Here is a 27,817-nt window from a genome sequence, read left to right as displayed (position 1 = left end):
CAGTTAATCATCTGTTTAAGATGGTTTAGATATAATTCTGGGGAGAGGTTCCTGAAAATCCTTTCAGACCCAGGATTCTGGTATACCAATTAGCCCAAGTTCTTTTGGGGATTGTAAGCAATACTTTCAGCATTTCCCATTTCCCTGAAGAAACATTTTCCAACTTGTATTGTTTGAATCAATAATCCAATAGAAATAGCCATAAGATACAGAACAGATTTACATCTTGAAGTCAGACCCCATGTTTTCACTATTTTTTTGAAGGAGAGATCAAGTCATATAGAAGAATCAGGAGAAGATTTATCAAGTTAGAAGCACAAATAGGAATTTGAGCCATGCCACCTGAACATCAACATTTCCTGGCTGTCTTAAGAGTTATTTTTTATAATAAATACAAAATTGGTTCCAGGACTGTGACTAACTATTTTACGAATGAGGATGAAGTTCTGCAAACTACTTTTTAAAGCCAAAGGGACATTTAGTTAGGGGATGGGACCTCTGTCAAAAAGTTTTTCCAAACTCTTCAGCCCTGTCTAAATTTTCTGGAGTATAATCAGATTTAAGTTGTGATGGAAGCTTTTCTCTCATGTGGATTCCTCGGTGTTTAGTAAGGGCTGAGCTTTTGCTGAAACTTTTACCACACTGAGAACACTCATAGGGTTTTTCTCCTGTGTGAGTTCTCTGATGTTCTCTAAATCGGGTACAGTTACTAAAACTTTTCCCACAATCCACACATTTGTAGGGATTCTCTCCTGTGTGTATTCGACGATGGGCACTAAAGTGAGAGCTGTTGGTGAAGCTTTTCCCACACTCACCACACTGATAAGGCTTCTCTCCTGTGTGGGTTCTCTGATGTATTATAAGGCTTGAGCTCTGACTGAAACATTTTTCACACACATTACATTTATAGGGTTTCTCTCCTGTGTGGATTCTCTGGTGAGCAACAAAGTTTGAGGAGTCATTGAAGCTTTTCCCACACTCAAGACATTTAAAGGGTTTCTCTCCTGTGTGGATTCTTTGGTGTCTAATAAGGCTCCTGCTTCTACTAAAGCACTTTCCACACACATTACATTTGTACGGGTTTTCTTTCTGATGAGTTGCCTGACACATAAGTTGTGAGCTCTGAAGAAAACTTCTCCCATATCTGAAAAATCTGTAAGGTCTCCGTCCCATGAAAGGTCTCCGATGACCTAATACCTTTCCTAAATCTCTCTGCTGGGTAATGAATTTTCCTTGTCTATCTCCTGGGAAGCAGTTTCTCCACTGTCTTTCAGACTTGCACTCCCTCTTGTGGCTGTTTTTTGGATCAAGATCATGGGGAATGCCATCTTTGTACTTTCCTGGTAATGCTGAATGTAGTTCTTCTTTCTCATAAATTTGTGTTGGATCCTTCTTATTTCTACTACTCATCTCAAAGCCTGAAAAAAGGAAAACAGATATGTGATTCTATGCCAAAGCAGAAGGAGGAAGTATGAAATACTATGCTATGTTCTGGAGAATATAAATGAAAAAACAAGTCTCTGCCCTAAAGGAACATATAATCTATTAGGGGTAATATCATATACATCTAATAAAATACAAAATAAATAAAAAGTTGAATGTGGTACAGGAAAGGGAAGATCCAAAATCTGAGGAAGGAAAGAAAACTTTCAGGAGGGTGAAGTGGGAAAAGAATTAAGGAAGCATTCATGGAAGAACTGGTACTTGAGTTGAGTTTTGAAAGAAGATGATTTCTGTAGGTAAAGATGAGGAGGGGATGTGTTTCAGGCTTGGCAGTTTGGGGCAGCTTGCAGGAATGCAAAGAGGCAGGAGAGTGCAGGACAAGACCAAGTAACAAGTAACAACCAGTTGTCCAGTTTGGCTTACACATGGATGAAGGGGAATCATGTGGATAAATCTGGAAAAGTGGGTTGGAGACAGATTGTGGATGGTCTTAAATGTCATGGTGAGGAGTTTGTATTTTGTCCTACATACAGGGTACCATTGAAGGTTTTTAAGTAGGGTAGTCAAATGGTGAGAATTGTATATTAGGAAGATTATTGTAGCAGGTGTGAGAAGGGCTGAATTGAAGAGAAAGCAGAAACTTAAAATATAATTAATAAAATATAATTAATAAATATATTATATTTATATAATATAAATATATTATATTTATATAATATATAATATTTATATTATATAAATATATTATATTTATATAATATAAATATATTATAATTAATAAAATATAATTAATAAAAAGGCCAAAGTAGAACAAATGTAATACTAATTTTCAAAAAGAAAAGTCTGCAAACTGTAGTCCAGTTAACTTGATTCTGATGCCTGGGAAAATTTCAGAGCCAATCATTCAGATTTGGTTAGGAAACAACTAGAAAAAGCAGTGATTAGCTAGAAGCAGAAGGGGCCATGTAATAGATGATAATATAAATTGATGGATCAGGAATTAGTTGAATGGTCTATCTTAAAGAATTTTTAATGGTTCAGTGATATCTTGGCAAGGGGTCTTCAGTAAGGTCCCCCAGGTATCTGTGCTTGGCTCTGTGCTATTTAGCATTTCTATTAATGATTTAAAGGCATAGTTGGTATACTCATTACATTGACACAAAACACTAGGTGACAAAGAAAGGATCTTAAAAGATCTTGACAGACTAGTGCATGTGATGTAATCTAATCATATGAAATTTTAAAAGGGACAAATGTAAAGTCTTAAAATTGATCCCAAATTAAAACTGGGTTAAAAAATCAGTTTTACAAGTATAAAATAGGGTAGGTGTGGCCAGGAACAATTCATCTGGAAAGATCCAGGGGTTTTAGTGGACGGCAAGCTCCATATGAGTTAGTGGTAAGATGCAGAAGCCTAAATAACTGAGATCATAAGCTACGTTGAGAGGCTTAGCTTCCAAGAAAAGGGAGGTGATAACCTCATTGTACTTTGTCCTTGTCAGACCACATCTGGAGTATTGTACTGAGTTCTAGGCACCACAGTTTAAGAAGGACATTGATAATTTGGAGAGTGTTCAGTGGAGAACAGGATGGTGAAGGGCCTCGAGTTGATGTTGTGAAAGAATTGAAGCAACCAGGGATATTTAGTTGGGGGAAGGAAGGGGACTGATATTAGTATTCAAGTATGTGAAGCATTGTCATATGGAAGAGAGGTTCAATTTGTTCTCTTTAGCTCCAAACAGCAGGAGTTCTGTGTGGAAGTTGCAAATTTAGGCTTGATGTTAAGAAAAACCTAACAATTGGAGCTGTCATTAAGTGAAATGGGCTGCCTTGAGTTTAGCAGATTCCTAATCAATGGAGGTCTTTGAAGCAGAGGCTAGATGACCACTTGTCAGATGAATGCTATTGTGCAGATTCCTTTCCAATATGGGCTGAATCAGAAGGCTGTTAAGGTTTCTTCCAACTCTAAAATCTTATGATTCCAATAGTTAATTCAATTCAGTAAACATTCGTTCAGTGCCTATGATGTACAGATCATTGCGCTAGACATTAGGGACTGAAAAACAATGGTGATCTTACTCTCATGGCATTTATAATCTAATAGAGGAGATAAAACAGATACAGAAACAATTATAGGAAAAGTGGGCCTAAGTGTAAGGGATCAAAGAAAGTCACATAGGACATCTGAAGAGAATGCTGTTAGGTAGAGGAAAAAGGAAAGGCTTCAATTGAGGAGGTTGCAACTGAGTTTTAAGGAAAAGTGGGTTCTTAAGAGGCAGAGATGTGGGAGTTCCAGGCATAGGGAAAGGCAGATAGGCAAGAAAGGAAGGAAGAAATAAAGGAGTAGTGAGTATAGAGTATAGAGTTGTTAAATGTAGGAAATAGAGCTGGTAAAGTAGGCTCAAGGCAGATTACAGGGAACCTTGAAATCGGCTTAATTCAATTGATGATGTGGGGTCACTGAAGAATTTTTTAAAAGGGTGATGTGACATGTCTGACAGAAAGTTTACTTCTGAAGAAATGTGAAGGACCAATTTGAGAAGGATAAAAATGGAGGCTGATCAGTTAAGAAACCATTGCAAATGTTCAAGTTAAGGTTTAAAAGGATGATTGTGAAATATATTTTGGAGGTAGAACTGACAAGATTTGGTAACTGTTTGAATATGGGCACTGTGGAGGGAAGAGAGATGACTCCAAGATTGAATGGTTGGAAGAATGGTGGTGCCATCATGAGAAATAGGGAAGGAGATATTAGGAAGGAGGTTGGCGGAAGATGATTAATTTCAGATATGCTGAATTTATATTAGTAGGACATCCAGTTGAGAATATATTATAGGTAACTGGAAATGTGAGCTTGGGGCTCAGGGGAAAAATTGGGAGTAGAGATCTAGATATGAGGATCATTTGCCGTAAAATTATTCAAATCATGAATGTGGTTGAGGTCACCAAGGAGGAGCCAACAGGAGGAGAAACAGGCTGATCCTTGGGAAATACAAACTTTGGCAATGGGAGGAGGAAGAGGAACCAAATAAAGAGACTGAATGGCTAGACAAATAGGAGCAGGAGAGAACAATGTTGCAGACAGATGAAGGATGAGGATTAAGGGAAGGTCACTGGATTTGACAATTAGATCATAAATGACCTTAGAGACAGAAGTTTGAGTGCTGATAATAGATAGGGAGGAAGTAGAGTCAGACCATAAAGACCACTCTTTTTTTTTTAGGCTGTGGGGGTTAAGTGACTTGCCCAGAGTCACACAGCTAGTAAGTGTCAAGTGTCTGAGGCTGGATTTGAACTCAGGTCCTCCTGAATCCAGAGCTGGTGCTTTATCCACTGTACCACCTAGCTGCCCCCAAGACCACTCTTTCTAATGCTAGCACCAAAGAAAAGGATGATAGCTCACAGGGACAACAAGGTCAATGGAAATTTAAAAATAAATATAGGGAAGGCTTGATCATTAATTTGGAAACAATATCTCACTCTCAACTCCTACACATTCTTTTTAGTAAGTAGACCTCTTTGGAGTAGGCCAAATAATCTTTGTGGTGCTAGATCATGAGAAGTAATAAGAAATGGTTTCGAGATTCTCTATTTTAATAAAGAAAATGTAAATAAATACATGTTAAAGTGTTACATGTAGTCTAGAATATGCAGTATTTCCTGTGTTAATGACAATGGATCTTAACGACTTCATTTCTTCTCATTTTTTTTACACTCCTCAGTCTGTTTTTCTAATATTAGACAATATAGCTATATATTATTCCCAGCACTGCCAATAGCTAGCTGTGTGACTCTGAGGAAGTCATATATCCTCTCTGGGCTCTACTTTTCTCATCTGTAAAATAAGAGGTTGGACCAGAAGCTCTTTAAAGTTACTTCCTGCTCTAATATTCTATGACTCTGAATATTAATATTGTACATCACACACACCTGAAGGTGTGTAAAACTCTTTCCTTCTAACCACTCTGTGAGGTAGGTGATTTAATTATGATCCTCATTTTGGAAATAAAAAATCTGAAATATTAAATAACTTGCCCAGGGTCACCTAGCTAATGTTCAATGAGTAAGCATTGGAAGGTACTTTATTCAGTTCAATTAAACAAACATTTATTAAGCACTTAGCTGCTGGATATACAAATAAAATAGTCCCTACTATCAAAGAGCTTATATAATACACAAGCATCCCCCATATCAGCAAACTTAGAATAATAAGCTAACAGCTAACATTTATACAGTACTCGCAATGTGTCAAGCCCTGTGCTAAGAGCTGCACAGAAGGCACTAACTGCACTGGCAGCGGGAGTTTCCTCATCTGGCAGTTCCCTATATCAACAAAGTCACAGATCCAGTCCCAGTCCCTCTCCCTATCTTCAGTGAATGTGGCATGAAGATATCTGGCTACTGCATTGAGTACTAAATATGTTTCTTCATCTATTTGTTAACACTGGCATTTTATCTGCCCTATGTGGCAGAATGGCCCCATACCCCTGCTCACTCTACAGGTGAGGCACCCTCAAGTAGAAGCTGGCTATGAAAGATGAAGCCTCCTATAGGACTACTGTAATTACAGAGCATAGAGTTAGAGTTCACACCAGTTCTGAGTTAGTGGAATGAGGCCAGATGGATGCTCAGGACCTAGAATAGAAAAGTGCCCATTTATTCTCTGTTTCCCAATTCGAACCCATTTTCTATATCTGACAATTTAGAACTCCAGGCTTCCAATAAATAATACACCCCTGCTTCAACCAAATCCCAACAAAAATCATCCTTAGTGTGATTCTTTGTTTAACATTTCTTGCTTAGTGGTAAGAACAGTGGTTTGAGAACCAGAGTTGGATTCTAATCCTAACTCTGCCTTTAACTTGCTATGTGAACAGGGGCACATTACTTCCCCTCTATGGGCTTCAGTTTCCACATGTGGAAAATGAACTGAGCGAGACCAGATGTCTCTTAGCACTAAGGTCATATGATTATGTCCACTGCTTTCTCTTTGTTTGGCTTATTTGTACCCCACAAAGCACTATATTAGTGCAATTTGATTTCCCTTATAATGAGGCTGCCTTTCTCCCAACTTTCTTTTGTGTTCAATGATTCTCCCTTGTATTTCTCCTAGCACTTTATCTCCTTTCTTTGGCATTCTTGGCCTCCTCCACATTCTCTCTCATATCATACTTATTTGTGACTTATTTGTGACATTACTTATGTGTGACCCCTCCATTATATTGTGAGCTTCTTGAAAAGAAAGGACTGAGTCATTTTTCATCTTTATCACAGTAGATGCTTAATAAATATTTGTTGAATTAAACAGAGTATTGATATTGCATGAGTTTACCCAGTATGGAAGTGAAAGTCCCTCACCTGCATTTCTAAGGGTCTCCTCTGGAACACTTTATAGGATTGGAGTCATGCTGGCAATATACCAGCTTTCTGGCATGGTAACTATTTTTAACTTCAGGTTAGTTTTTTTAGTCAATATTCCCACAATTTCACTTGTTTTCCTTTAGAGTTCTTTTATTTAATAACAAAATCATTAAGTGCTTATTATATATGTGCACTCAGCATCATGTGGATAGCAGTTTCAGTGATTTAATCTCAATACACACATTTGATTTTTGTTCAGGACTCTCTCATCTTAAAAATACCTTCTTTTTATTACCAAACCTCTTGAAAAAAACAATTTAGGTTTATTTCTCAACATTTGCCCACTGTTTAACTCCCTACAACTGGTCTTCTGCTCCTACCACTCTATTGAAATTGTTCTTTCTTGAGGTTACTAAATCAAATGATCTTTTCTCCATCTTAATCCTTGCTGACCTCCCTGAAGCTTTTGATCCCTCTCACATGTTGTACCCTTGCTCGCCTGCCTTGGCTTCTGTGACATTGCACTATTCCAGTTCTCCTACTACTTGTCTATCTGTCCTGTTTGTCTCCACTGGCTCTGCTGCTTGTCCTCTAAGTGTGGTTGTCTTTGACCTCAGGCCCTTCACTTTCCTCTCTAGATATGGTCTCCCTTGGAGGTTTCTCATCTACTTCAGTTGTCACTGGTCTCTCAACTTGGAAACCAGTGCTTTTTGACTATGTCCTACTTTCTCCCTTTTAGGGTAGGACCTCAATGAGGAAGGTTCTTACCAATCAGGCTTTGACTCAAAGTAGGAGCTCCTTGAGACTCAAGTTCCTCTTTTAGATCCTTGGTACAAATTCTTTGACTGTCAGAGTCTTCCATCACAGCCACTTGTAAGGACTCCTCATGTTCCCAGCCTCCTGGCTCTTGGGGTTCAATTTCAACACCATTTTCTCCTTGCATCAGAGGTTTTACTTGTTTCAGGGTATCAATGGAGGAGGCAGAAGCCTGGGTATTCATCAGTGCATCCAACTCCTCATAGAATGCACATGATTCTAACACATTGCCATTCCTTACTTTGCGATAACTCTTTTGAAGGCTTTTGAACTTGGTCCGGCACTGTTCTGCTGTCCGAAGGAAGCCACATTCTCGAAGCTGCTCAGCCACTGCCCCGTACACTTTGCTCTTTCGATGACAGGCTTGAAGGGCTTCATAAAACTGAGACTCACTAAGAATGTCAAGGAAAGTCTTAGTTTCCTCATAGCCCCAGTGCACACCTGCCATCAGAACACAAAGTTGAAAGATAAGACTAGAAGCATGCAGCACCAGATGAGCTGTTGATTTTTTGTAATAATTTTTCTGAGGAATCACCAGAAATTCTCCTTTCATCAGTCTACCATAAAAAATATTCAATCAAGTTACTTAAACTCTGACCCAGAAATACTACTCCAGAGTAGTTTATACTCCAACAGATTAAAGAAAGAGAAAAATTTCAGACCCACATGTATAAAAATGTTTACAGTACTTTGTGGTGGCAAAAAATAGAAACTAAGCAAGTATCAATCAACTGAGGAACTGAGGCTGAACAAATTATGGTATTTCAGTGTGATAGAATACATTAGTGCTATAAAAAATGGTGAAAGGGGACCATTTCAAAGAAGACCTGTATGAAATGATGCAGAATGAAGTGAGCAGAATAAGAATAATTTATACGATGACAACAATATTGTAAAAACAAACATCTGAAAGACTTAAGTACTATAATCAATGCAATGACCAATGACAATTTCAGATGTCTTATGAGGAAACATGCTACTCACCTCCTGACAGAGAAGTGATAAGGTGCAGACTGAGGATATGTATTTTTTTTGGACATAGCCAAATTTGTTTTGCATGATTTTATATGTATATATATATATTTGTTACAAGGGTTTTGGTTTTCTTTTTCAATGGGAAGGGAAGGGAGGAAAAAGAGTGGATTTTCATTAATTTAAAAAATAAAATTTAAAAAATTCAACAAAAATATTTTAATACTTTAAAAAGTTTAACATTAAGAGCTAAAATATTTTAAAATTCATCAAGAGAGGGGCAGCTAGATGGCGCAGTGGATAAAGCACTCGGCCCTGGATTCAGGAGTATCTGAGTTCAAATCCAGCCTCAGACACTTAACACTTACTAGCTGTGTGACCCTGGGCAAGTCACTTAACCCCAATTGCCTCACAAAAAAAAAAAAAATTCATCAAGAGACCTTCATATCTACTGGTATCTATCTGAATTTCACAGAACATTAGAACTGGAATGGATTTTATAGATCATATAGTCAAACTCCCTCATGTAAAAATTTGGAGGCTGTGAGTGAAAAGAATTGATTAAGAATGGGTTTTAAAGCTCTACATTCTCGGCCTTGACTCAGGAGAAGCATGAATAGTCACAGAATCAGGAAAGCAAATTCTTTTTTTTTATCACTGTGTAGACCATGGTGTCACACTTGAACAGAAATGGATCCTTGCTGCTGTATTTTTATTTATTTTGTTAAATATTTTCCAATTACATTTAAATCTGATTTGACACATTTAGTGTAGATCATACATCTGTGTGAAACAGAGAATCAATGAAGTATAGTAATTAAGAAATGTAACAACAACTTACATGGTTCTTAAAATGCTTACAAAATGCTTTCTTTACAACAACCTTATAAGGCAGGTGGTGATACAAAAGTTATTACCCCCATTTTACAGATGAGGAAACAGGTTGAAAGAGCTGAAGTAAATAGAAGTTGAGAAGAGGTAAGTTTAGATTTTAGGCCCCAGAATTTCCCAGATGCCACAATCAGTCAGCAAAGTAAAGAAGGGCTGGTTGTTATCTGCACTGGTAAAGGAGTACCCACGCTGATGAAAAGCCAGTTTTATAGAAATATCAAATTAATTCATTCCTAGGACCTTATGTCATTTATACATCATTCATTCCTCTTTAGTGACCTGCAGTGAAGTCCTTTTTAAATTCACATCACAGTTCTAAGCTTGAACACTGCACTCTCATGAAAGAGATCATATCACAGAGGAGTCTCACTGGGTTAGGAACTAAGAAATACAGTATGTACCAAGGATACTGTACAAAGGAGTCAGAAATTTTTATTATCCATATGGAATTGAAACCCGCTACTGAATTAGACACTTCCACAGGTAGTTAGACATTTGTTCTTGTTCCCACCCCATCCTTAGGGATTTTTAGTGTACTGCTTACCAAAGGGTCACATGAATGCTCCCCAAAGGATCATTTAGATGTCTACTAAAACAGCAGGAGTCTGCCTTTTACTTCTCTGCTTATTCCTATAGAACGTTTTTCAGAAGACTGACATTTAAGCCCTCCATTGACTGACTATAGATCCATATGGATGTGCCCTAGGTTCCTGATATCTTTCTGCATGTTCCAATCCTGGAACAAGTAATTTCCTGCCAAGAATTTAGTTACCACCCTAACTTAAGCTACTTTATACCCATTTAAAAACTCTTTTTCTGTTTTGCTTAAGTATTTTTAAATGGTCTGTTTATTTTAAAGGGATAAGATCCCTTGAAAATAATTAAGTTTTTGAGTTATCAATAGTTGATGAGAGGACTATTGTATGTACATACGAAACTGAGGGGAGGGAGTAAGTCTTCTTAAAAAGAAAAAAACAGAGGGATAAATCTTTTTCTGATCAGATAAATGTGAGATGGGAAAAACTAGGAGCAGGGAAGATGAAAGGACATGCTTTCCCTATAGAATATTTGATGACTGGCTGTATAAGAAGGAGAGCTGCAAGGTTCTGACAACTGGAAAAGATGCTGAAACACTCCCACAAACCTGTAACCAAGGCTGTTCACCTGCAGGAAGTATGTCCTAATTACAAGCAAAGTGGTCAAGAGGAACCAAATATCATCTTTATGGCATAAAGTAACAGTATCTGTATGCAGCTAATACATGTTTACTTATTTCTGAATTCCTTCATTTAATTATGCCTAAAGAATACTCAACTGCAGGATACCTTTGACAGATATTTCACTGCTGACTCAAAAGAAACATGATGATGAATCTAGAGCTGTTCAGCTTTCTGTTAGCCTTCTGCTGGACCCAACTTCCTCTTCACAACGGGTAATGTCATTGTTTTCCAACATTTCGAGCAACCAACTTGTATGTCATTGGCAACTCATTCTTATTCACCTTTAACTGTTATAAACATTTTACTGCCAAATCTTGCTGTGTCTTCCCTGACTGTGCCCACTGCTGCCAGAAACTTCGTCTACAGAATGACTGTAACTAAGACAAAGGGGTCAAACACAAAGCCCCATGTAGTCTACAACACTCCTGAATGTGGCCTGAACCAGATTAAATGTAATTGGGAATATTTAACAAAATAAATAAAATGAGAATAACATGTAGATAATATCACCTTTTAAAACTAAGTCCATATGCTGCTGCAGGGATGCTTTTGTATGGATTTATGGCCTTACTGCTTCTTGAGTTGAACACCACTGCCCTAAATCACTACAAGCAGCTCCTCCTTGTTAATGACCTTGCTGCTCTCAGTGCTGTAACACTCCCCCACAATCTTTCCACTCGTGTCAACATTTTCTTCTTTTCCTGTCACCTTGTCTATGCTGTTCCCTCTTTCTCCCAAGAGTTCTTTTATAACTGTAGAAACAGATGCACAGAGCTGGGAAACAACGTGGCAGCAATACAATTAATATAACTGGTGCCATAGTCTGTACTGGTTGTACAGTTTAGTAAATACTCTAATGAAAGGAATGTAAATAAAGAGTATCATTGGTTTGTCCTTGAGGTGTATGGATCAAGACCAAGTTTAACCACTCAGATTGGCCCTGAATGTCTAGACTAGACAGACAAGACTGATGTACAATGTACCTCTTATAACGGAGTGGGTGGGAGTACAAAGTCATTTAGGATTCCCTGTTACTTCCTTAATGCACCAGAGCTGCTGGAACCAGTCTCATTATTTAAATCTTCAGGTTTAGAAGTTAGTTCAGATTAACTCTTTGGGAAAGGGATAGGGAAAGGAACCCTTTGGGGAGAGCTACATAGATCCATTTGGTCTGAACCAATTAAGGTCAAGGTCCTCAAAAGGTCCAAATCCATCTTGGGTTCCCCTCTTTTTTGTGGGGCAACAATGGGGGCTAAGTGACTTGCCCAGGGTCACACAGCTAGTAAGTGTCAAGTGTCTGAGGCTGGATTTGAATTCAGGCCCTCCTGACTCCAGGGCTGGTGCTCTATCCACTGTGCCACCTACCTGCCACCCCATCTTGCATTTTAAGCTGAAGGAAGTTTCTCCATGATAATGTGATATGAACTAGATTCACCCTGTTATTAGGAACACCAAATGTCCCTTTACTTTTGGTTGTGACTGATGTCACTGTGAAGAGATAGGGTGTAACAACAATCAATTAATAAATCAAAAAGTATATATAGACTTGCTATGTGTCAGACATCATGCTAGGTGAGAGGGATACAAGGACAAAAATGAAATAGTTACTGTCCTGAAGGGGCTTGCATTTTACTGGGAGGAACAATACATACATATAAAAATAGAAACAAAATATAAAATATACATCAAGTAAACATAAAGAATTCATAAAAGTAACAATGTAAGGAATGCATTTAAGTTATTTTCAAAAACTTTGCAATAAACGCCTAATATGATTTTATTATGGAATTTACAAAGTAAAGATAAAGTAATTTCAGAAGGGAGGTACCAGTAGCTGGGAGGATAAGGAATGGCCTCATGGAGAAGATAGCAATTGAGTTTTGAGGGAAGTTAGGGATTCTATAGGAAGGGGAGGGCAGCTTTGGGATGTATAATTATGTTGTAATCTTGATTTGGTCACTTCCAATCCAATGATTTTTTCCCCCCCACATCAGGCAACAAGACATTTACTTTCCCACCAAAATAAGGAAAAAAACCCTTACCACTTAAGTTTTGGAGGAAGGCTGGAGCCCCAGCGATCTCAGGCTTTTGGGGGAACTCAATGCCTATTTCATCACCATCAGATTCTTCTGCAGCTTCTTCCTGTTCCCATCTGTCCTGTTCTTCAGCTTCAGGAGTGACATCCCCTTGCCTTGGGGGAGAGTCGGCCTCTTTTGGGATGTCCGTGGTTGTGGTATTGGGTCCAGGATTCAACAGGGCATCCATTTCTTCATAGAAAGCACAGGACTCCAGCACGTGGCCATTCCTCACTTTTCGGTAGCTCTTCTGGAGACTTTTGAACTTGGTTCTACATTGCTCTGGTGTCCGGAGAAAGCCACACTCTCGTAACCACTCAGCCACAGCTCCATACACCTGGCTATTTCGAGGACAAGCCCGAAGTGTTTCATAAAACCGAGACTCTCTGAGAATTGCAAGGAAGGTCTTCGTTTCCTCGTAGCTCCAATGTACCCCGGCAATCTTTTCATCTTCCGAGCCCCATGGCTGCTGGTCTCTCCAGGTTTTCCCATTCCTTTTTGCCAGTGCCTGGATAGGGCTTCGCTTTTCCCCTGTGTGGATGCCTCTAAGGACCTGTCTCTTATTGGGGCCTTGGAATGCTAAGACCCATGGCTTTTTCCCTCGAGGCAGCTGGGACACCTTCTTAGCGGCTGAAATTGGAATTCCTATAGGAAGAGGAATATATTTCATGTCTGTCACAGGAAGGGCCTCAAAATCATTGTTCCATTAATGCATTTCCCACCCAGATTACTTCTTCCAGCATGGAATGCTTCTATGTGTATTCCAAATCTCCCCTTCAAAGTTCAGTTAAAGCCTACCTCCTGTTATGCTAGCTCCTTTCACACATAGCCTCCTCTACAATCCTATGGCATGTATGTATTAGCTATAGTTATCTGGCATGAAGATATAATGCCTTGTATTGTTATTTAACTTTTCATTCCTTGCTTTACCAAATAGACTGGAAGCACCGAGAGGGAAGGCATCAGGCTTTATGCTCCTTTAAAAAATTTCTCACATCACCTAGTACTGCAATAAATAAATAATAGGCACTCAATGAAAGCATTCAAATATTTATGCCTACTATATGCAAGGGAAAATGCTATGGGAGTTAGGAGGTGAGAAACTGTGATGAATAAATGAGTTTAGAATATATTTATCTTTTAAGGGTATGATGGATCATAAGTAAAGAATTCTGGGAGATGTTTTGGCTGTGTTAGACAGGAGAAGGAGGGAATACAAAAAATGGAAATAAACACTTAAGTACAGAATGAGAATTAGTTCACTTATAGCTCTGCAGAGAAGTGTGTACTCTGAGGAGAAAGTCTTTGCCTAGAAACCAGGACTAAAAGCCTCTTGTTTCTATAGCCTTGGGGATGTAACATTAATTAAAGTTCCTTTTAGAAGGCCTATGAGGATGAGTATTTGTTTTCTCCCATGGGAGAAGTGGAAGTAGGCATTGCTTTATCTTGAAGTGCAAAGGAAAGTGATAATTTTATTATTAGAACTGACCATAGATCACACAAACCTGAATAGGAAAGAAGTCTTACCCAGAGAAACCATGTTCCTATAATTCTCCTTCATGACACCCCTGCAGAAGTTTTTGTGAGCAGGATTTAGATGGCCCAACTTCTTGTGGGAGAGATTTCTGGACATTCCTGAACATATCACAGGTTCCTGTAACAACACTGACACCTAGTACCACCAAGAAAACATCATTGCTCTTTCCTGAGATGAATGGCTGGGAATGAAACACAGAAGGACCTTGAGGTGAGAAATGTGATCAAGGGCCCTGGGATGGGCTATATGCTGGTCAAGGGGAAAACCTCTGCAGGACAGTCTTAGGCATGGGAGATTTGACAGCATTGTTTATAAAAAAGTTGCGTCCAATCTTCTCCAGAAAATAAACACAAGAACCCTCCCAACTATCCCAATCATCCCAATGGGGTACAAAATCTGGGAAAGAACAGAAGGAAGCAGTTAGAAATTTAGATGGCAGAGAGATCCTATGACTTCTGGGAAGCCAGAGAAAAGAGCTAGAATGTACCTGGGACCCAGTTGTAAGAAGTGGCATAGACATCATTTCCTGATCTCTAATATTCCTCTTTTCAGGAAGGTCAGGAATCCATGAAGGAGGAGGCAGAGCTGAGGGAAGAGAAAGAAGCTATTAGAATACTGGGCTTTTAGTCTTTTAATTATTGCCTCTCACTTTTTAAAAGAACTTTAAGGACTTTAATTTTTGTCTTTATATTCCCAGTGATTTGTACACAGTGGGCTTTTAATGTATTTTTAATATGTGTTAAATATAAACAGAAGGAATAGAAAGATAAAACCTAGCATTGTAATTATTATAACCAAAGCTTTGCCCTAGGAAAGGTTGAGAAAATGCATTTCCCTCCTTTCTTGGCAGAGGCAAGGGAAATACAGGTGTGAGATATTGATATATCATTAAACATGGTTTCTGTGTTGGTTAGTTTTGCTAGGCTGATTTTTTTCTTTTTTCTTTTAAGGGATGGTTTGCTGGAAGGGGGAGTGATATTTATGAAAATAAAGATGATGCAAAACCAAAAGATATTAAAAATTTTTTTAAATATTCTTGTTGAACTGAATTAGCATATATAATATGGTGGTTACCATTACTATAAGGTGATGAATAGATAAAAGTAAGAGATACTCTATTTTAGACATTGCTCAAGCTATGATCCACTTCTACCCTGGAACCCACCATCTAGGGATGAACTTTATAGCATGGGCCAAAAGTCACAAAGGGGTTTCAATATTTAAAACTCCTTTATTTTTTGTTTTTAATTTACAATACTGGGGCAGCTAGGTGGCGAAGTGGATAAAGCACTGGTCCTGGAGTCAGGAGTACCTGAGTTCAAATCCGGCCTCAGACACTTAACACTTAGTAGCTGTGTGACCCTGGGCAAGTCACTTAACCCCAACTGCCTCACTAAAAAAAAAAAGGAAGAAGAAGAAGAATTTATAATACCATAGCATCATACACAGTATGTAGGAAATAAATCTACCTATAGGAAATAAAGAAAAAATAATTTTCAAAAAGATATCAAAACATCAGACCCTTCTGTGACTTTTGGCCCACCCTGTATAATGAAAAAGCTTACTTGGGTCTTTAGACCTTTTAGTTTGTTCCACTTTTATTTTTTTTAAACATTATCTATGTTGTATTTTTATTTATTAATTAATTATTTTATTCATTCGTTTATTTATTTATCCATCCATTTATCTATCTCTATCTATCATCAAAAACATTTCCTCATTACATTTTAACCTGATTCAGTTCACCCTCTAGAGTTTTACAAGCTGCAGTGGTCTCAAGTTTGGCACCAGTGGACTAGATGACTTCTAAGGCCCCTTCTAGTTCTAAATTTATGTCCCATAATCCTATAAAACAGGTTCCAGAGTTAATTAAAATCAGACTCATCTATCAGATAGGGAAGGTGAAACTTAATGTACTTAAATATAAGGTAAATATAATTATAAATTTAAAAACTCTAATTTGAATATTTAGTAGGAAATTGAAATATCTAGAAGGTCTCCTTTAGAAAGTTATCTATAACAGGTTCCTCCAGTGCTTGTTCATTTCTCCTACTTTTAAATCCCCTTTGTTGAAACATATCTCCTTTCTCGGGTGAACAATCATGCAGCTGTATTTCTCCCTTTGGAACAAACTTTCCTTTATAGACATCCTTTAGCCAATCAATGTACCAAAAGAGTACAAACATTTTAAGACCAGGAATTCCTTCTCATTGTGGGGACAGCACCATTCTGAGACAATTCCAAATGAATAGTGAATACAAAAGGAGGTAAAGTCACTCCATGTTAGAAGCACCAATCCATGTTAGTTAAGGATAGCAATCAATCACAAACTGGTTCATTCAGAATAATATTAGTCACATTTGTTTATGAAATAAATATGGTGTTTTTGGGGGGTAGCCATAGATTTCTTTTCTTTCTTTTCTTTTCCTTTTTTTTCTTTTGTGTGGGGCAATGGGGGTTAAGTGACTTGCCTAGGGTCACACAGCTAGTAAGTGTCAAGTGTCTGAGGTCAGATTTGAACTCAGGTCCTCCTAAATCCAGGGCCTATGCTTTATCCATTGCACCACCTAGTTGCCCCCTCACGGATTCATTTTCTTAACAGTTTCTTGTTAGAATTAGTTGATAGTCTTTGAGTGGTCATCAATTACTATAGTGAAGGTGGGTGGGGCTAGCCAGAGGCTTAAAAACTGGGAAAAAACCCTACTAAATGATTAATTTGCGTACAAATGAACAAGTCGCACCTAAAATTATTATCAGGTAACCAAGGATTATATATCATCTTTCCTCCTTAAGAGTCACTAGGAATAAAGACTTCAAGAAATGAATAGCTGAGAAGAAAAGATCCAGGTTCTGGCTAACAAATTTCAGTGACCCTCTTCCTCAGAGAGCCTATAAGATTCAGTAGTGTGGGTTGTAAACTGAAATATGAAAGGCTTGGCTAGGCTAACTGGTTAGACCAACCTACTGAGATAGTCATGCATGGGTGAGACTGTACTATATACCCTGGGATACTTTACCTTTTAGAAACTTCCCAGAAGATTTTCTTGGTGGGGTGATGCAAAGGTGGCCATTCTTTCCTCCTCCTTATTCTTGAGGGAAATGGGCAAGGATTTGTGGTATAAACATTAAGTTGTATTTACAATCATGAGAAACCTTAGAGTGAATAAATGAGGACTTTGCATAATCCTTTTGGGAGGGTGCTGCTCCCAGATTATTCAATTTGCTCAATGGGGTGGGACACATTTATGCAACAGAACCTGATGGTGGATTGAAATTTTTGAAGAATCATTATATTTTACCTTTATATAACACATTAGGGCTAAAAAGTGATTAAATACATTATTTCCTTTGGTACAACAATCCTGTGAAGTTGGTATTTTAAATATTATCATTCCCATTTTACAAAGAGGGGACTGAGATTTGGAGAGGCTGATACACTTGGCTTGTTGTCAAATCTAGGATTAGAACAGAGCTGGGGTCAAAAAATCAACTTCATATATATATATGTATATACATATGTATATTTATAGTTAAATGAAAGGTATTTCAACCACTAATTCCCCTCCACAAGCCCACTCAATTTCATCTTCAATCCCAGGGATTCAGGTCCTAAGGGACAGCTGATCCATTGAATCTGGATCAACTCAAATGCAATTAAATTAAATCCAAATCATTCTGCTCCAAAGGAGCTCCAGAAATTTGTAAATTCAGAGAGACATAGTTAGAGAGCAATTTTTATGAAAAAGATCCAGGAGATGTGACAGTCAAAAAAACTAATGAGATGTTGGGCTGCATTAAGCTGGATGGTCTCCGGAGGTGAAAGCTATGCTGTACTCTGTTCTAGACAGACCACCTCTGGAATACTGTGTTCAGCTTGAGATGCCACATTTTTGGAAGGACAGCGATAAAGGGAGACTATCCAGAGGAGGGTAGTCAGAATGGTGAAAAGCCTTGAGGTCATGTCATCCCAGGAAGGAAACTGGGCCAATCTGCCTAGAGAAGAGATTTGGAAGAAACATTATGCTTAAAGTATCTGAAGAATTATAACGAAGAAGAGGGATTAGATTTGTTCTCAGCCCCATGACGCAGAACTAGGAGCCACAGGTTGTTGGGAGTTGCAGAGAGACAGATTTTAGGTTGATGTAAAGGAAAAACTTCCTAACAAATTGAGCTATATAAAACTGAAATAATCCAAACAAAAGCTGGGTGACTACTTGTCAGAGACAAATGTCCAGGGCCAGGGAGCTGATGGATTCTGTCCTGTTTAAGATCACATATGGAATGCTGTGTTCACTTAGAGGCCTCACACTTTAGAAAGGGCATTGGTAAGCTGGAGCATCTATTGGGGAGCAAGGATACTGAAGAGCTTGGAGATCATGACATGAGGACAGGTTGAAAGATCTGGAGATGTTTGGAGAAGACTGAGGGAGAACAGGATAGCTGCCTTCATTCATCGAAAGGCTATTCTGTAGAACAGGGATTAGCCTTGTTCCACTTGGCATCAGAGGGCAGAAGAAAAAGAGTGAGTAAAAACTGCATTTAGGCTTGAGGTATTCAAAAGTAGAATGGGCTGCCCTGGGAAGTGTGCTTTCCTTCCCCAGAGATCTATCAAGCAAAAGGAGGAATGCTCACCACTTATCCACTATGTTGAAGAGGAGATTCTTGCTTATGCATGGTTTAGACTAGATGGCCTCTAATGTCTCTTCCTACTTTGAGATTCTGCAAGTTGTTAAGAAATCTGATAAAATGCCTCCATTGTCAGAGTATGTATTACTTTTGGAGGCAGTCCATTTGGTTTCTGGACAGCTTTTTACAAAACAAATTGCGCAAATGTTTCAATTTCTCCCAAACCCATCTTCTCATGCTTATGTATTCCCCCTCTCCCCAAAAGAATCCCACTCCTAAGTTTCTTTTAAAAGAGAGTTGGTTAAGTTCTAATGAGAGTACTGTTTCCAGTGCTGAACTCCTAAAAGGCAGAAGGATGGGAAAAAACTTGGAGAAGGTCCAGAAAAGAAGTAAAAAGACTGGAGTTAGAAAGAAGGCATATGCAAAAGGAAATTGGAATAATTTAGTTTGAGGGCAGTCTTTAAGTTTATAAGTTGCAACTATGAAATAATACGACCAGTTAACAAACCTACCAGAACTCATACATCCAAATGAGTGCTGTCCCCTTGGGAGGCTATATACTTATTCCAACGATGCTGCTACTGCTTCAAATGTTTTTGGAATTCCACTTTAGGAATTGCCTTCAGAGCTTTCGACACACTGCTTTCAATTTCCTCAATGATGGCATATCTTCATTCTCTGAAGGTGGATTTGATATTTGGAAAGAGACAAAAGTCATCCTGAGCCATATCTGATGCATAAGGTGTGTCATAGCTTTTTATTACTATTAACTACTTCTGAATAGTTTTTCCCCTAAAATCAAAATGATACCTATTTGAACGCAAGTCATTGTGCAATTCCAAAAGAGAAATTACAAATATGTTTTGGGCAATGAAAAGACTTCTAGAATAAGAATATATTCTACCAAAGCGATATCTGAAGGACAACATTCATTGGGATGTATGTGCTCTGGAATGTATGTTAGGAAATGAAAAAAAAAATAACGTCTACCGAGGATAGAACAAAAAGGAAATCTGCAGTGGACAACAGATAATATACCACTTCACACTTGTACTTTTAACTTTTCAGAACACTTTCATGTATAGGATCTCAGGTATTAGACACTAAAACTTGTTGCTCAGGTAGGTTAGGAAGTCTTATCTGGAGAGCTTTAACAAGGATAACTCCCTCTCTGTTCTTCTTTGTATAGATACTGAATTTAGTGCAGTTCTGTCCAGGGGCCTCGAGGCAAGAGAATGGTCTGGATCACTGTTTTTCAACCTGTGGGGTTAGAAATGAGGTGCAAAGAGCTTTATAATCTGTAGCAAGAATTTATCAAATGATGGTGATAGGACTTTGCCAACGCAGTAGAACTGGGTGAGGAATACTTCATAAATAAATTTTCTACTGTCCAGGGAGACAGATAAAATCTGATCCCTTAAGCCTTTTCATCAGCTAGCTGAGTAGTTGATCTACACTATTAGCCATCATCATGATGAACAATGAATGTACAGTCAACTGTACAAATGCTATCCCATAAAGCAAAATACATATATGATGACTAAAAAGTGGGAAATGATATTAAACATTAGTCTGGATGACTTCTGGAGGCCTTGACAAGTCTAAGACTTCAAGCCTGGTCAAGACTTCCTCATCTATCCAAGATAGACATTTGCTTCTTACCATTCTTTTGTAAGGGTTGGGGCTCCCCTTTATGGTTTAGTTGTCCCTGAAGTCCTAAGCGTAGGTTCCCAGCCTTCTCCTGTGTTACCATCTTAGGCTGGCCCTCTACTTGTTCCATTTGAAAGCTTGGTACTTCCCATGCTGCTCCAAGGGATACTGTCTTCTCTAAGTGCAGGTGATTTGTAACCTGGTAAATAATATCCATCATCACAAATGAAGATGGGGGAAAAGAAGGGCAGGAGTCAGGGTTAAAATCCCTAAAGAAAATATTCTTTAGGGATACAGGAAATGGAGAGAAGGAACCAGAATTTTACTGTTCTTTACTGGGGCAATGAAAAGCAGTCTGGAATGCTAAATCCAGGAATAACACATCTCAAAGTATCTGTGTGCTTAATTCTCTTAAAAAGGAAGAGTTGGCCAAATCTTCCTCACTGCCACAACAGAAGAAAAAAACATATTCAGACATAAATTTTACATGATCCCCAGAGGAAGACTTCAGACAGCTGGATAAAGAGGTCTCCTGCCACATGGCCACAGCACAAGCACTACCCAGGGAAGTAAACATTTAGATGCTAATAGGGAAGTAATATGCACTAATTTATCCCTACTCTTCTCTAACTATGTCTTTCTGTTCCTTATTCCCACTCTTTTCTAATTACATAGATCTGCATTTCCTCTTCTCACCTGCTGCCTCAGTCTTCCAGGCTCTTTCTCCAAATCTGCAATTAGGGCTACAGCTTCCTCACCACTCTCTGGACACTGCTTCCATGCCCAAGTCTGAATCTCCTTGGGCAAGATGGTCAGGAACTGCTCAAGTACCAATAATTCCAGCATCTGTTCTTTGGAATGCACTTCTGGCTTCAGCCACTGGCAGCAAAGCCCCCAGAGTTTGCTGAAGGCTTCGTGGGGTCCAGATACATCCTCATAACGGAACTGCCTAAAGCTCTTGCGAAAGATCTCAGAATTAGAGCCTTCCCCTTGAAAAGCTGTTTCAGAAGTCCATGAAGTGTCCTTTTCCACCTTCATCATCAGGTGTCCCTCTGGAGGCTTCACTGGAGGGCAAAGAGATGTAGCCATCATCTATGTCAGGGACCACCTCACTCTGGCTAGAAGTTGGGTCACAAATCTTGGTCTCCCTGATAAGTATGCTTGGGAGGAGCTTCTCTGGGGAGGCAAAAAGAAAAAAAAGTCAACAGAAACAGCACATGGCAGACATATTAACCTGATTCAACTTCTTGTCTCTAATTCAAAAGACAAAGAGCATTTACACATCCACTCATCTATAAATTCTGCTCTGTATCTCACAGAAGTTAGAGGAAATTGGTTTTTCTGAAAAATTTCCTCTCAGTGTAAGCACTAGATCATGAGTCTCTGAGAAAGAGGAAGAAGCTAGTGTGATATGATAACAACAGGCCAAAAGGAACTAAGTTCTAGGCCTACATTTGCAACTAACTTGCTGGGTGAGCTTGGTTGGGAAAGTTGATCACCTCTGCTGTGCGTCTGTTTTCACTCCTGTAAAATGGGGTTAGCCTCTGTAATTTAAGGTCTCTTCTAAGTTTTAAGATCCCTTTCCAGCTCTGACATTTTAGGTTCTAAGGCCCTGCCCACCTCTATCACACTAGGTTCAAGGTCCCTTCCACTTGCAATATTCTAGGTTCCAAGGTCCTTTAAGCTCTTAAATTCTAGGTTCTAAAGTCTCTCTCAGTTCTGTCATCTACCACATGTTCTAAAGTCCTTCCAGCCCCCACATGCGGGTGTTCTAAAGTTTCTTTCAGCCCTGCCATCACCTGTTCTAAGGTCTCTTCCAGCTCTGCCATTGAGTCCCTTCCAACCCTGACACCTCACGGTCTAAGGTCTCTTCCAGCCCCGCCACTGTGTCCCTTCCAACCCTGACACCTCACGGTCTAAGGTCTCTTACGGCCCTGCCATCCCATGTTCTAAAGTGTTTCTGGGCCTGACAGGTTGTGTTCTTGCCCCAAAGCCCTGCAGGGCCCTGGCCGAACAATCCCGGGTCCCCTACACGGGTGGGCAGGCTCCTCTCCTTTGTCTCAGAACGCCGGCCTCCCCAAGGAGGGTGGTGGGAGGGGGTCCCTGGACCGTGCCTCCGGCTGGGGGAGAAAGGAGCGAAGTCTACCGCCCGGGTCGATTTTCTGCCCCCTGCCTCCCGATATTAACACCCTCCTCCCGCCTCCCGTCCCGCCCCCCCCCCCATCGCAGCCATGGAAACCATGGCCCCGCCCCGTCCGGCCCCGCCCCACCTCGCCTGCTCCACCAGCCTCTCCGCCACAGGCCCATCGACCAAGCACCCCAGACCTCCCGCAGCCGGGGTCGCTCCCCGGCCCCGGTAGGCATTATCACAGTGACTCACCCGCTCCCCGCCGGTCGGGGCCCTGCCTCAGATGCTGGCCTGCAGGGCGGGTGGCCTGGGCGATGAACACTGGGAACCGTGCCGGCGCCGCCTGCAGTGCGCATGTGCGAACTCGGAGTGTTTGGTCCCTGAGTCCCTCCTCCCGCCTGCCCAGCTTGTCCCTGACTAAAGGGCTGGGCGCGGGAGGGGGAGGAGGGGAGGGGGGGATTCTCAGGGGCTCCCTCACCTGGGATCCGTCAAGTTTTAAAAGAATTGCTTCTTTTAAAGAATAGTTGATAACTATATCGTTATAATTGGTTTCTTCTGTCATCTTGCGTATCATTTGTTCTGAGAAGGGGTCCACCAGATGGCCAGAGAGTTCCACGACACAAAAAAAGGGGAGCCCCTGTCCCAGGAGGATGGACGCTTAGATTGGGAGGGGAGGTTTTTCCTTGACCAGCACAGTATTCTGCTCCCTTCTTGCTCTGTGATCTTGGACAAGTCGCTTTCCCTCACTGGGCTTCAGTTTGCTTAAGGAGGAATGAGCTTCAAATGTCTATGAGCTTAATCCCTCTCAGCTCATAGAACCCCTTACAATTCTCAAGGCTCTTTCACACCCATGATCTCATGCATGACCCTCCTAACAGTCCTCTTAGGGAAGATCATGGAATCCCAGAGGTGGAAGAAATCTCAGAGGCCAACTAGGTCAACCCACATCTGGACAGAAACACAACGTTCAGCAGTCAACCTGGCTCTGCCTGAAGAACTATATATGTAACAAGGAGGAGCCCTTATTAGGGAAGGATCAGTGATTCCTCATCTTTCTGTACACTGGGATAGTCCAGGACAACAAAAGACAAATCCTAGGGAATTATCTCAGAAGATTAAGTGCCTTTTCCCCAGTACCCATCAGAGGTGGTATTTAAACCCAGACCTTCCAGGTTTTAAGGCCTCCATGTTGTCTCTAAGAAAAAGTAAATGGATAAAAATGCTTATTGTGGAGACTATGACACACAATTGGAAGACCAGACCATGAAGTAGATCTGTTTGTCCGTCCATCTATCCATCCATCCATCCATCCATCCATCCATCCATCCATCCATCCATCCATCCATCCATCCATCCATCCATCTATCTCTAGAAAATAACCTGTCCACAAGAACAAATTGGGCTAAGATTTAAAGAGGAGGAGAAGGGGAGATTGTACTGAAGTTAGGAAAATGCAGTTTTAAAAAAAATCAGTGCCAAGTTGTTCCCTGTCCCCCAAAACCCACGTTTTAATTAAAACACACATGCTGATGGTTAAGACACACAATCTGGCACAAGCTCTGAAGAATTGAAAATTGAAGTTGCAGATCAATGGAGAGATCTATAGTAAAGTATAAGTTGGTGGAAGAACATTTTCCCAATGATAAATTATTTATGATAGATGACATAAGGGATATCATTCAGGAAACATGATCAGAAAAGGAGATCAGTCTAGTCATGTACTTTCTTTGAACATACTTAATTTGAGTATTAACCTTCCTATATATGTCCACTGTTATCTGGGGGCCAGAGCAATCTGTTTGCCTAGATCCAGTTTTTACCCTTTACTTAGATGTACAAAAGGGCTTTATAGCCAAGCAAAGGGCTTTGGGCAGTACGAATTACTCTTGTACATTGGATATAAAATCTAAATGCTTTATAATATTCCATTAAATGCTCCAACTTCTGTCACTCCTGTAACATTATTTTGGCTTCAGGTGAGTTCAGTTCAATTCTTTGATGATTGTCTCTTCCTTTTGGTCACTCTTCTATTTCATCCTCTCCTAATTATACCCAATTGGCTTAAAGATATACAATTTAAGTCTATTGATAGTATACTTTCTGTGGGAAATATGAGATTTCCTGTCACACTTTGCTATGCTAGATGCCCTGTTCCCTTTGAGTCACAGAATGCTTTCACCTCCTCTGTAGAAAGCATTATAGTTTTTGATTCATGAGGCAGATAAAATAGACCAACTCTAACCAAATTGCTCTTTCTTGAATTATATTAAACATTATATTGTATTGTAGATAATAATAATAGCTTACATTTTTATAGTGCTTGCTAGATGTAAGGCACTGTGCTAAGCATTTTATAGTTATTATCTCCTTTGATCCTTACAACCCTGGGAGGCAGGTGCTATTATTATTCCCATTTTACAGATGAGGTAACTGAGGTAAAAAAAAAGAGGTTTAGTGACTTGCCCAGGGTTACACAGATATAGTAAGTGTCTGAGGCTGGATTTGAACTCAGGTCCTCCTGACTCCAGGTCTGATGCTCTACCTACTGCACCACCTAGGGACCTATCTAACTTTGGCCAGTAGTGATGATTTTGGCAGTTATTGGCATGTACGGCGATTGGTTGTCCATCTATCCTAAAGTGGTTAAAGTCTGTGAGATTCAGTAGTGATGGCATTAACTAGTAGCGCTATCAGGTGGTTTTTTAGGTACTCTATTCCCACCCCCACACCACTGTCAGTTTTTTTCTAGATCATTTTGGAAAGGTAGAGGTCAGAGAAACAAATAGTATATGCATTTCATGCTGAGAATGGCTTTCATCCATCTATGTTGTGAAAACACTACAAGACTAGTCTTGATTTTTTGACTTATAGGATTATCGTATTCCTTGGACACCAGGAAGTCATTTCTGGATCCATCAAAGATCACAGATTAAGAGCTACAAGGGAAATTTAGAAGTCATGTGGTCAAATCCCTCATATAACAGATGAAGTAACTGAGGCCCAAGAAGCTTAAGTGACATACAGGTTATACAGGTAGTAAGGCACTGGTGGGATCTGAACTCAAGGAGATCTCAAATCTTTAACTGCCTGTCAGACATCTAAACTGAATGTCCAGTGGACATCTTAAACTCAACATGTCCAAGATGACTTATTATCTTTCCTTCTAAACCCTCCTCTCCTTCTACCTTCCTTATTATTGTAGAGGGTAACATCCTTCTCCCAGTCCCTTGGGCATGAAACCTAGAAGTCATTCTCAATTCTGATTATCTTTTACTGCCCATATCCAATCTGGGACCAGCATCTGTCAATCTCACCTTTGCAACATGTCTCAAATACCCCTGCCCCTTCTCTTCTCTGACACTGCTACTGCTCTAGTGCAGGTCCTCATCACCTCACACCTAGACTATTTTTGTTTTTGTTTTTGTTTTGGGGGGCAATGAGGGTTAAGTGACTTGCCCAGGGTCACACAGCTAGTAAGTGTCAAGTGTCTGAGGCTGGATTTGAACTCAGGTCCTTCTGAATCCAAGGCTGATGCTTTATCCACTGCGCCACCTAGCTGCCCACACCTAGACTATTATAACAGCCTGCTGGTGGGTCTGCCTGTCTTAAGTCTTTCCCTACTCCAAACCATTCTCCACTCAGCCAACAAAGTGATTTTTCTAAAGCACAGATCTAGCCATGCCACCTTCCTATTTATTAAACTCCAGTGGTTCCCTATTGTCTTCATAATCAATTAAAAAAATCTTTTACTTGGTGTTCAAAGCCATTCATAATGTAATTCCCACCTATTTTTCCAGTCTTCTTACAATCTACTCCTTGCCATGTACTCTTTGATCAAATGATACTGGCCTCTTTGCTGTTCCACCAATAGGACACTCAGCTCTGGGCGTTTTCTCTGGCTGTTCCCCATCTTGGAATGTTCTCCCTACTCAATTCTGCCTACTATCTTCCCTCTAAAATCCAATCTAAAAATCCCATCTTCTGCAGGAGGTCTTTCCCAACTTCTCTTAATTCCATTACCTTCCTTCTCTTAATTATTTACTGTGTATCTTGTAATATAGCTTGTTTGTACATCTTTGCTTGTTGTCTTTCCCATTAGATTGTGAGCTCCTTGAGGGTAAGGACTGTCTTGACTCTTTTTGTATATTCAGAGCTTAGCACAGTGCCTGGCACATAGTGCTTAATTAATGTTTATTGACTGACTTACTCAAAGGCTGATGGTTAAGGGAGAAGCTTCTGTAAAGGAGCCATGAATGGTCAGGTATTCAGGTACTAGGCTACTGCCTAGTATTCAGTGGGTGCTCTGAAATGGTTGGAATTTATTCCAATTAAAGCAGAAGGTGTATTAATTTATCTACCAATGCCCATGATTTCCCCCAGGAAATTCCAGATGTGCTGTGACTTACTCCTGATATGAGTAGTCCTTGTTTCTAATGCCACAGAGTCCTAGACCTCTCAAAAGCCATAATGGTCTCCTAAAACACCCTGTTTAGCATAACTAAACATGCTATCTCCTTAATCTTTATAATTACTTCAACTTATACTACAGGATGTCCTGGAGGAATGGATTCAGTAAGAATCACTGGCTGAAGTAGCTCCTGTCTTTTCCCCTTTTACCAATTCTTGACACTCATCCACTAGAATTTAGTTTCTAGCATACGGAGTGTTAGTTAATTCTTTTCTTGGACACACTTGGTCCACAGATGTTCTTCCTGTTCACTTTGATTTTTAAAAAAGGACTAAGTACTTGAGTTATTCTGGTGGACTTCCTTAATACAGTTCCAATGGGGCAGCTAGATGGCGCAGTGGTTAAAGCACCGGCCCTGGAGTCAGGAATACCTGAGTTCAAATCCGGCCTCAGACACTTAACACTTACTAGCTGTGTGACGTGGGCAAGTCACTTAACCCCAATTGCCTCACTAAAAAAAAGAAAAAATACAGTTCCAGTGACTGACCTCATTTGATCCCTGAGCTTGAGGTTTTCCAGTTTCTTTTTTTTTTAGTGAGGCAATTGGGTTAAGTGACTTGCCCAGGGTCACACATCTAGTAGGTGTTAAGTGTCTGAGGCTGGATTTGAACTCAGGTACTCCTGACTCCA

General features: G+C 39.8%; 1 protein-coding gene across 3 annotated transcripts; it reads right to left on the bottom strand.

The window, feature by feature from the left end:
• Positions 1-23,068, bottom strand: ZKSCAN2 (zinc finger with KRAB and SCAN domains 2). 3 transcript variants are annotated; one of them, XM_043994394.1, is made up of 8 exons: positions 22,972-23,068; positions 21,288-21,767; positions 20,604-20,790; positions 14,803-14,900; positions 14,306-14,432; positions 12,746-13,423; positions 7,573-8,061; positions 1-1,418 (listed from the first exon to the last, which is right to left on the bottom strand). In XM_043994394.1, the coding sequence occupies exons 2-8, from the start codon at positions 21,681-21,683 to the stop codon at positions 502-504; spliced, it is 2,892 nt and encodes a 963-aa protein (XP_043850329.1). In that variant the 5' UTR covers positions 21,684-21,767; positions 22,972-23,068; the 3' UTR covers positions 1-501. The 3 variants fall into 3 exon arrangements, with proteins under 3 accessions (XP_043850329.1, XP_043850243.1, XP_043850416.1); XM_043994308.1 differs by lacking the exon at positions 22,972-23,068 and adding an exon at positions 22,391-22,746; XM_043994481.1 differs by lacking the exons at positions 20,604-20,790; positions 21,288-21,767; positions 22,972-23,068 and adding an exon at positions 19,454-19,693.
• Between the last annotated feature and the right edge of the window lie 4,749 nt (positions 23,069-27,817).

This window comes from Dromiciops gliroides, chromosome 1 (genome assembly GCF_019393635.1).
Source record: "Dromiciops gliroides isolate mDroGli1 chromosome 1, mDroGli1.pri, whole genome shotgun sequence".
In the NCBI taxonomy this organism is placed as follows: Eukaryota; Metazoa; Chordata; class Mammalia; order Microbiotheria; family Microbiotheriidae; genus Dromiciops; species Dromiciops gliroides.
Note: the sequence above shows the minus strand (reverse complement) of the source record. Positions and strands in the feature narration are given on the sequence as shown.